The sequence below is a fragment of the Chinchilla lanigera genome, unplaced genomic scaffold (genome assembly GCF_000276665.1).
Source record: "Chinchilla lanigera isolate Chin_1 unplaced genomic scaffold, ChiLan1.0 scaffold00099, whole genome shotgun sequence".
Lineage (NCBI taxonomy): Eukaryota > Metazoa > Chordata > Mammalia > Rodentia > Chinchillidae > Chinchilla > Chinchilla lanigera.
In genome coordinates, this window is record NW_004955500.1 from 2,769,398 (window position 1) to 2,780,767 (window position 11,370).

The 11,370-nt window shown below is 40.1% G+C and overlaps 1 protein-coding gene across 1 annotated transcript in view; it reads right to left on the reverse strand.

Annotated features, from left to right (window-relative positions):
• The window catches only part of Adamts20 (ADAM metallopeptidase with thrombospondin type 1 motif, 20), a gene marked incomplete at its 5' end in the record, with an annotated part of 162,387 nt that overhangs the window by 81,117 nt on the left and 69,900 nt on the right, over positions 1-11,370 (reverse strand). Inside the window, 8 exon segments of the mRNA XM_005406579.2 lie at positions 18-122; positions 646-765; positions 1,945-2,109; positions 2,579-2,743; positions 3,294-3,504; positions 5,195-5,321; positions 10,317-10,446; positions 10,601-10,767. Of these exon segments, the coding sequence (XP_005406636.1) occupies positions 18-122; positions 646-765; positions 1,945-2,109; positions 2,579-2,743; positions 3,294-3,504; positions 5,195-5,321; positions 10,317-10,446; positions 10,601-10,767 (1,190 nt within the window).

Consider the following 11,370-nt stretch of genomic DNA (forward strand, 5'->3'; position numbering starts at 1 on the left):
TAAGTGAATTCACTTACTGGGGTCCAAGATCCATGTCGCCATTGTGCTACCATTGCCATGGGAAGAGCTGGTGATGTGGCCGCAATGTTAGGGGTAAGCAGGCAAGATGTAACTATACAGTCCTGTTCCAAAGAAAAAAACATGTCATAGAACGTCGTTTCATTACCATGTCGATTTACATCAAATCTATACTTCATTTCCTTTTTCACATGCTTAATTCATGAACTGCATACAAGTAGATGATCTAAATGTTTTTGCTTACTAAAGCACAAAATACCGCTACATGCTAGTCATAGAGAGTAAGATTCTGAATCTTAAAGTCCTTCCTTTTGAAGGAACACAAAACTCTACCTTAAAAAGCAAGAGGTTATCACATTCATAATAATAAATAATATAGTTCTTGTACAGTTAAGGAAATGGGAACATATAAACTAAATGATCCACTGGCAGATAAGGAGTAAAATATTTCATAATAATGATATAAAATACCTAGCAAAACCAAAAATGATAAATACTACACCTCACATACACATTTTTAGGTATATAAATTAAAGTGGGAAAATACATATAAAATAGTTTGAACATATCAGTAATCTTTCTGTAGCATAAAGACCTTTGTTCTAGTTTATGAACAGGTTTCTTTACCTGCCTGTCACCTGGATGGCTGGCTCCGTGACATTCTGCATCATCTAAAACCACATTGAACAGCTCACTGACGCATTTAACAGCACGCATCTGATACCCGTGTCCACAGGTGGCTGAGCACTACAAAAAAAAAAAAAACACAGATATGAAGAACCATTGTTTTCAAGGTTCTATAAACTTTCTTTTTCTTACTGTATAGTAATACCTTCCACACATAAATTAGAGGAAAGGTGTATCGTGACTCCTGTTTCAGAGGGTTCAGTCCATGGCTACAGAGCAGAAACCACATGGTAGAAGAGGAAGGGAAGCAAAGTTCACCACATCACGTCCAGGAAACAGAGAAAGGAGGAAAAAGCCAGAAAGGAGAATGCATCTTCCACGTCACGTCACAACTCCAGCAACCTGCCTCTAACCAATACTCTCTCCTAACAGCGAGTGATTGAGCAGTGAACTCATCAGCATGCCAGTCACCGATGAGGACAGCATTTGCACGAGCCCATCACCTTCCATGTGAATCTTCTAGGGGACACTTTAGATCTGAACTGTAACACATAGCTACTAATATACTTTCAATAGGTCCTTTTCCTAGCCTTTACGCAGATTTAAGACCTAAAATTAGCCCAGTCAATTAATGTTTCTTTTTTCAAATTTACTACTAGATATTATTAAAAACACGACGTTAACAAAATATACTATGTATTATTAATGTACTTTTTAAAAGTTATAATATAAAATTATTGATAGAGGCCTGATTTTTTGGAGGTACAGGTAATATAATTTAAAGGAACCAAACACTTTTCACACTTTACCTGATGTATGTTGTTTAGCATATTAAATAAATGTCAAAAGGCAGAATAGTGCATGCTGGCTAAGGAGGTAAGAGAAGGCAACCTCTTCAGGGTCATAAGCTACCTACCCTCACCCAGCCTGCCCAAGCCTATCCTGCAGTTTTTTAGCTCCTTGCTGGTAAAACATTGAAACCATGTCTATACAAATACAGTAAAAAATACCAGTGTAATCGCCGGGCATGAAAATATGAATGATTTAATCAAAGCTGATGAAAGCATAAGATTTACAGTACTTTTGTTAACTAAAGTGAATTCACAAGCAAAGATGAAATATTTACCATAGCAAAATTAGCGCGAATGTCAAAATTTTGCAGATCGAAGTATACATTTCAGGGGCATATTTCTAATAAACCAATCCCTATTTCACTGAAGTAGGGAGCTAACAGATCCCACCGTTCCTGCTACTCTGTATAGATGGATCAAATGAGAAGGACCCGTATCATATACTCACAGAACCCCACGGTCCTACTTGCCAGGACGCACATGTAGGAAGATCACATGGTCTCAGAGATTCGGGTTTGGTGCTCGGATTGCAGAAGCCTTCACCCAAGCGATCTTCGTTCAGCTGACACCACACCTGTCTCTGCTTTGCTCCCTTCCCACAGGTAACAAGACACTGTAAGACATCAGCACAAATGCGTTACAAAATGACACAATGATGCATCTGCACATTACAATACAGCTGGAAGACTGTTCCTAGTTCATTTCCCTACTCCTCCAGAAAAGTTCACTGGGTCACACCAGCCACCTCGAATTCCTGCTGCCAAGCCCCACTGAAATATTCATTTGTCCTAGAGACAAAGACGCAAAACTAAACTTCGAATAATTACATATCCCAGGCCGCCATGGACACTAACACACTCTTGTAAAAATGGCCAGGTTAAAAACGATTTAGATTAAAAATCCAAAAATGCCATTTCTAGCCTGATAACTGTGAACATGTTCAGGACACACCATTTGTATGCTTTCATTGCCTTTATAATAAAACTTTATAAAACAATCAAAGAAACTGAATTTTTCAAATGTTATTGGGAAGCTTTTCTAACTGACTGTAACAGTCCTGAGCCTCACGTGTTTCATGTTACCTCACTCCACTCACTAGTGGCCCAACTAGGACAGGAAAATTCATTGCAATTCTCTAGCGTCACGCGGGGAAGCTCCTGACATTCTCTGTCCGCAAGACGGTGGCCGAAGTTATTTACGCAGTAGGATTCTCGGGACTTCTCCCCTCCTCCACAACTTCTGGAACACTGATGCAAAAACAAAATAAAGCAGAACAAAACAAGAAGAGGTTATTTTTAGAAATGGAAAAACAAGCCAGATTTTTAAAATTAAAATTATTGGTACAATTTAGACATACATAATGATCACATTCATCACCGGAAAATCGGATCTGTACATAATATATCTCAGTTCCTCTTTCTTCCCCATTCCCCTCTTTCCCTTATTTACAAAGCTTTGTTTCCATTTTATCCTTTTTTTCTGCTTTTTCTCCCCTTCCCTCCCCCCCCCCCGGCCGTTCTCATTTTCTTTTGAACAATTTCTTCCTATTTCACAATATCTATTATACATTTTGGTTCAAGTCAAATCAACTTTAGAAAATAGACTTTAAAATATATAAATGTTTAGGGGCTGGGGATTTAGCTCAGCGGCAAAAGCGCCTGCCTGGCATGCGCAAGGTCGTGAGTTCGGTTCCCGGTACCGGAGAAAAAGCAAAAAAAAAAAAAAAAGAAATAAAATATATAAATGTTTAGTCAGAAAAAAGGTGGCAACTTAATCTTCAGCGGAGTTTTAATGTACCTGGGACCACTCCGAATAATGCCATCGTAGTAAGACACAGTCACCATGGCACGGCTCTCGGGTAGGAGGCTTCGCTTGGTGGCTGCAGTAGCGGTCACCCACTGGAACAGTCTGTCCTTTGTGAACAGAATACCTCATGCAGTGGACATCCAAGGACCGATACCCTTTGCCACAGTGGGCTGAACAATCACTCTTGCCAGTAACGTGCCACCTAGAAAACAAGATATGAACACTGGTAGGCGTTCTCGTTTGCATACACAAATAGATGAAAAGATTCAGGGAGACTCAGACATACGATTCAGTTTTTAAAATTCTAAGAGTTGATGGACAAGCGCTCTACCTAAAATAATTGATGTATGACTCAACCAGGGACTAAAAGGTTCTTAGCGCTCATGTAGCCCAAAATTTCATTTTACATGTGAGAAAATGAGACCCAAAGAGATTTTATCTCCCGGTGGCATAAACAATTGAAATTTTTGGTCAGAAATCTTACTTTTTTCTAAAGAAAGTGTTAGCTGCTCACAAAATACATAAAGATGGAGCTGGTCTGGCTGAAGTTGGAGACAGGGAGTCAATACTAAACTCACTGACCTCACCCTGACATTTGGTACAACTCTGGATGTATTTTCAAGGAACTCCAATTTCCCTCAAAGCCTTTGAAAACAGCTGGTTCAGATTAACATTAGCCAGTGATGGAGGAGCAGATTTAAGACTATATCTCAATGTGGCTGCCCATCAGGTCATCTCTCCTTACACCAACCCCCTCCAGCACTTTGAAACGTAAACAGGGAATGTCTGGGAATCTAATCAATAAAGATAAAGCCTTTAGAAGTTAGCAAAACAGTTTTGCAAAGTAGATTTCTCTTTCTTAATACTCACGTCATCTTCATTTAAATATGTCTGGAGGAGCTGGGCGTGGTGGTGCACACCTGTAACCCCAGCACTCAGGAGGCTGAAGCAGGAGGACTGTCATGAGTTTGAGGCTAGCCTGTTTGAGGCTACATAGTGAGACCTTGCCTCAAAAAGTAAGTAAGTGTGGAGGGGGAACATTTTCCCACAAGCAAAAATGCTACGTTGAGTCAAATTAACGCACTTAGAGCCTAGGAATCTATCAAACAATATGAATACACCGGTATAAGGAAGCACAGGATTCATAGAGTTCATTTCTAACAGCAACTGAAGAATTTCACCGTGCTCTCCACAGCTTAAGCACTAGGTTTTGCTATGTCTCTGATCTAATCAAAAAAAGCATTTTTATCCTTGCTGAGTACAAGAGGTTCAGGCTCTCCTTGGATATTAAACATCGCCGGCGACAACGCAAAAAATACAGAAATTAAAAAATGGGGTTATTGTCCTTGGCATCGGTCCATTACCAATCACACACGAAAAAGATAAGAAGCTTAGGCTGGACACGCAGATTTTCCTGCCATGATCCAGGACCATGTCTCTTAATAATAAATGGATGGAACACTAAAGTATCAGGAAAATCCATGTATATATTCCCCAATCCTCAAACCTTCCAAGTTTGTAAGTTCACTGGCTCGTGAGTTCAACGGGAATGGCATAATCATAACACAACATTTTTTATTTCAGATCGTGAAACCATGGTTTTCAGATTAGTGTCTACCTGTATCGATTTCATAGACAAAATTGCTTCCATCCTCTGCACAAACTTTGCAGAACTATAATCTGATATTTAAGTAATGCTATGAATAAAAATTCAAATTAGCTGCTGACTTTCACCACAAATTAGTGAGTCTGAAAGTTTCTAATGGCAGGAGCAGATGTTGGGTAGCAACAACACGCTCAGTCCACATCAGGCACTATGCTAAATGATTTGTACCTTATCTCACTATTAGGTCTACCACATACTGGTTGCACCATCCGTGTACCTCCCTTACCTTAGTTCACAGTCTGCATTGCACTTCTCACTTACAAACACTGGAAGTGGTAGGTGGTCACAACTTTGATCAGACACAACCATGTGATCACTCTTACGTACACAGGTGATTTTTCTTCTACGAAGACCTTGGCCAAAGTCACATAGAAATTAAAAGTGAAAGAAAAATTCAAATAAGTGGAGGAGTATTATAACTTCTCTAATACTACAATGATGGAAGTATGTCATCATACGTTGGTCAAAACCTATAGAATTGCCAACACAAAGAGTGAACCTTAATATAAAGTACAGGCCTTAGTTGACAATAATGCATCAAAATTGGCTTACCGACTATACACAGGCACCACAGATAAAACATTAGTATGTGTACAGTATAAGGGAGAGGAGGAAAAGGAGGGAATATTCCAACTTTCTGTATTTTCTGTTCAACTTCCCAATAAACTTAAAACTGCTATTCATAAGATCTGTAAATCATCTTTTAAAATGAGGTGGACACATATTCCAAGTTAGGGTACAGCCATAGCTAATCATAGCTTATTTAATTCTGATAACAACTTCAAGGATTCAGCTAAAGAAGTGAAACTTTTAACTGCCTCAAATTGAATAAACTAGCATGTTAATGTAGTCAGGAATTACTTTTTGTGATAAGGAAGCTATGTCCTGAATGACTTACAAGTTTGCTTAATGAAGAGATGAGAGGAAGATGGGACAGGTATACAGTAGAAAGAAATCCATCATAGCTCAGACTGAGTAGTTTGGGGGGAAAAATTGAGTGGAAGGGCTAGTGCTGACGCTACACGGTACACTGTACATATACGTTTGCGTGATCTGTTTTTCCTTTCCCTGCAAGAAAATCGCACATCTCTACTCGCTACAGGGTTATGGCAACTTCCAGAGCAGAAGAACATTTCCTTGTCTGGTGGCATCAGACTTATGCCAGCTGACTGAAGGAGATGTGACCTGTTCCAATTCCACTTAGTTCCTTCTCTTTTCCCTCTGTCTCCAGATTGGTCTTTCTCAGGCAGGACCAGTCTGTCAGCCTGGAATCATGAACAAAAAGGCATTGATAGACAATAAAAGGTTGTGGTAGAGGTAAAACACAGGGGATTTCTAGGGCAATGAAACTTCTCTAATGCTACAATGATGGAAGTATGTCATCATACATTGGTCAAAACCTACGGAATTGCCAACACAAAGAGTGAACCTTAATATAAAGTACAGGCCTTAGTTGACAATAATGCATCAAAATTGGCTCACCGACTACACACAGGCACCACAGACAAAACATTAGTACGCGTACAGAATAAGGGAGAGGAGGAAAAAGAGGGAATATTCAAACTTCCTGTATTTTCTGTTCAACTCCCCAATAAACTTAAAACTGCTATTCATAAGGTCTGTAAATCATCTTTTAAAATGAGGTGGACACATATTCCAAGTTAGGGTACAGCCATAGCTAATCAGCGGAACATGGAATAAGCAATAAATAAACCTTTGTCTAAAGCACTGAAATTTGGAGGTTGTTTGTCTGTAGCATGTGTACAGCAAAAGCAAGCTAAGAGAAGCAGTCAGGAGAAACCAGAGTACTGTGAACTTGTACTTTCCGCAGTGAGGAGACAGTAAAGAATTGAAGAACTGATGATATCAAATTTCTGCCTTATCAGAGCTCTTCCAATTAACTAAATAGGAACATATATGCTTACCTCAGATCTTTCCCAAACGCCCCTTAAAAAATAACTTTAAAGAATTTTGAAAGGCATGTATCTGAAAGAAAAATATATAGAAAGGAAACCCAGTAGACAAGAGAAGGAAAGTCTCAATATGAACAGTGGGAATAGCTATTTAACACAGCCAAGGCAGAAGAAACCTAATCCTGTGAAGGGGGAAAGAGAATTATTCATGCCACAGAATCCAAGCAAAACTCAGAAATCAAAAACACCAGATTCCTTTGAAGAGGCTACTGTGTGAGAAGCAGGCCTGAAAAGAATGCAGAATTGATGAAGAAGTATTTACGAAGAACTCTTAAAGCATCACCCTTCTAGCCAAAACCAGCACTACTTAAATAAAAGTAACGTGAATAGCGTAATACAATTTTAATATTTTCTTCTAGTCCTAATAAAATGCAAAATGATACAGGTGAAATTCATTTCATTTATGCTTAACCCCAAATATCTAAAATATGATCATTTCAACAATGATCAGATTTTATATTGATCTCAAAGTCATTATGAAAAGTATTAGTAGCATGTTTTACATTACTTTTCATATTTATCTTTACAATCCAGTGCACACGTACATGCACATGTACAGCAAATTTCAGTGGACTAATCCTGTGGTGGCTACATACTGGGTAATGGCTCTAGAAAAGAACCTACAGGAACAAGATGCAAAGCAGGGAAGATGAGACACACCGGACTGAAACAGGTAACGATTAAGTTGCTAGGCTGAGCGATGAGATCCTATCCCGCCAGGCTGCATCCCCCTCTGGCTCCAAGACAACTTCTGCTGTTTGCTAACCCATCAGGACCCTCAAAAGATGGAAGAACACCTCTCGTAGGGCACCACTTAGTCCAAGAAAATGATCGACTGACAACAGCATCTGGGTCTTCCCCCCACTACGCAAAGACTCAGTTGTACTAGAACGAAGTTCCTGGTTTACCTGTCTGACTCACAGAGGACTTGCAGTTACAACTTAGTACTTCTTAAATATGAACAGACACGAAAGGTCCGCAGACATTTTAGGAAGGGCTCTAACACTGAAGAGCCCGAGAGAAGCAAAACGGAATAGACTAAGATGAATAGATATGCCAGGGAATAGAAGAAAACCTTAATTATGATGAATATCCTCACAGACATAGTACATGATGCCAGATCCAAGAAACAAAAGCAGGGCATGACGAGAAGAGACACTAATAAAATAATCAAATTGAGAGGAGAAACTAGGAAATGAGGACTCGGTTTACGAGACAAAAACATGATGTAAATTTCAGGAAGATAGAAGAATAAAAAATAATGTAATAAAATGCCTCAAAGCAAAAAATCTAAAGCATTTCAAATCAGAACGGCATCACAATTACTTAAGAAAACTGATGTAAAAAAATTCACGTCGGGGTACAATGCCCTCGCGTTTCAGCCACTAGAACTAAGGGGAGGAGTCACAAAACTCTCAGAATCGAAGATGCAACATTCACGCACAGGAAGTTAAGCAACAGGGAGAATTACCAGCCAAAAAACAAGGGTTTCAAAGGAAATACTCTACTTTAGAAATCTTATGCCCTGAAGGTTCCTGACAAGTATGAAAATAGAACGATGCTACCTTCAGAGATGAAAAGCACCGAGGAATATGTTTCAACCAAGAAGGGTTGGACTTCAAAATGAAGAATTCATGGGATTTAGAAAACAAAGAAACCAATACTGGAGAGTGTGGGAGAGGGTTCCCCGGGGTATAATGAAGGGAGAACTCAAAGTGACCGTCACATCACGAGCCCAAAAAGTGACACAAATAAATTAGCACGAGAGAAAAGAGGGTGAGAGATAGAGGGAAGGAAAATTAAAACTCATAAATAATGTGTGGACACAATCAGACAAAAATCTGTAGTTCTGACAAAGAGCTTGAGGACTGATGACTTTGAGTATACAGAAAAATAAGTAAAAAAGCAAATAAAATCGAGGGAATTCAACTTTAGAAGACACCAAAATGTGACACAAGAAAAGGGGACATAACATATACTATGTGGCAAGAGAATTAACAAGTCCTGCCTCCTCGGCAGAAGTGCTGAAGGGGCTCTTCTGGCTTGAGCTCCACACTTCTCTCACCATATTTTCCCACTGCTCTGTGTTCGCTTCATTTGGCGAGGCGCTGCGTTTTAGAATCCACCCGCTGCAGGGATCTGCTGCCCCGGCTCCCCACGTCCATAACCACAGAACCGGCGGACACACTCAGTGTCTAGCGCTCATCCCAGTTCCCCACACTCTCTTCTGTGAAGTCCACCAGGGTCTGGAATCCCCCTCTTCCTCGACAATCCCACAGCTCCTCATTCTCCTTGAGCATTTACCCCCGCTGACCGTATCTTCCTGGAGACTTGCCCAAACCCTAACAGGAGTACTTGTCCCACTCTGTCGTTCTGGCCAGCACAGTCCCAGCAGCATAGAGCCAAGGCTATTCCTCCTGCATGGAGGCCACAGGCCCCTGGGCCCCCCGCGATGTCAGTCTGTTACCCCGTCCCTCGCATTCTCAGCATCTGTTGGCTTCTCGGGCCACTGTCTTCCCTCAGAGGCCCATTCCTACAAGGTGCTGAGCTTTCTTCACGCTTGCACACCACTCCTCTTCACGCACAAGCCTTTTCTGTATTCCTCAGGAAAACCGCTTTTCATTCGGTACGAATTTCTCCAGTCTCCGATTTCCACCTCTGAAGTGCTCACCTCTGAGATTTACTATCTATATTAAGATATCTAATCATGCTTCTGCTGCCTCCACTGAACTTCAAAACCCGCATGGAGAATTGGGCTCTTCCTGAAAATCTGAAATAAGGCAGCTCAATTAATGTTTCCTACACTGAACTGGGACTGCACGATTAGGTTTCTACAATCAGCCTACACAGACCTTCCTGCCTTGCCATGTTCCTTCTCTGCTATACATTTCCCTGCATTATCATTTCCCTCTCTGCTCCTTCAGCGATTCATGCTATGGGTACAAATATATTTTCTTGGGGTCAAGAAAGGGACATCAAAGAAAGTTTGATATCTCAACACTGAAAGGGGGAAACAGGTTGCTAAGACAGAGATGAACCGGAGTGCGTAAGAGGGCAAATAATTCACTGGGAAGCAGGATGTTAGAGAAATTTTCGCAGCTGCAAATAAAGAGCGTAAGAACATAAAAGCAAAAGAGAAGTAATGGAGACTGTTAAAAAGCATACAGTTAAGTAGGACTGTTAAGGGTAAGCTACAGAATAAAAATGAGTGAGGAGAAAAGTAAGCAGGAGAAAAAGACCATCCCCTCTGCACACCTGTGTGCTATACGTGTACAGAAAGAGGGGAGGACTCCACAGGCAGCCAGACTCAGAAGGACCAGATTATAGCAGCGTGCACAGCCAGACTTCTGTCCCCTTTATTCAGTACCAGGCTACCTTGACACATTTTGGTACAGTCTTGCCATGGTCCATACAAGTCCCACGCAAACAAGTCAGTCCTCTGCTCCACAGGCACGTTGAAGGAATAGCGTACATCAGGATTGTATAAATTACCCACACTTAACACCTCAAGGAAAATACAAAGGGACATGCGATTAATTTATAAAGGGTACATTCCTAAGATTGCACTTTACCTTTAATCATAAATGCTGAACACTTAGCCAGTATAGTGCACTAATATGTTTAAAATTAAGTCTTATTAATGTTCACTGAAATTTTACCTGCAAAACAAGCTCTTCTTCCAGGCGATCAGTACTATTAATTCTTTCCACAGAGTTGTTTGATCCACTGTACTCAAAAGTAGCTCCTTGTATGTTGATCTCTTTTTTTGACATACTTACAACAAAATTTCCATTCAAAAGAAAATTCCCCTGAGCATCCGATAACGCTGTAAAAGAATAAAATATTGCTCATGAAACAATAAAGTCAGCCAATAGTAGATAAATTTACCTTCTTGAAGTGAAAACACTTTTTGAATTTAAAGAATATAAATAAAAGTTAATATTAAGGAAATAAACTTTCTTTTACTGTGCTGTGGTATCTAATTTGTAAGTACAGAAGGACCAGCACATCAGTCAAAGGTATTAAAACAAACCTAGCCTGCACTTTTCTGCTTGAGAAGGTCACCTTCAATGAGACACGACCCTTCAGGAGGGACCTACTGGAAGCAGTGGGGCAGAAAAATCACAGTTCACGCATACAGATCGTCTAAGCCAACTCTGATCTTTAGTGGAGGAAAAGACTGCTACACAACATTCCACATACGCTCATCTTTGAACAAAATGTACAAAGCTTTCAATTTAGAGAGCCAGTATTCTAAAAGGCCATTCATAACTACATTATTTTCTAAATAAATGTCTGGATCTTTTTTATAAAGAGGCACTCTATCACTGTTGAAATATATGTAAATAATACTCCTGTCTTCCTCTCTGTTCAAGCCCTTCTTCTCTTCCCACTGACAGGTATTAAGTTATATATATAAAATACATAT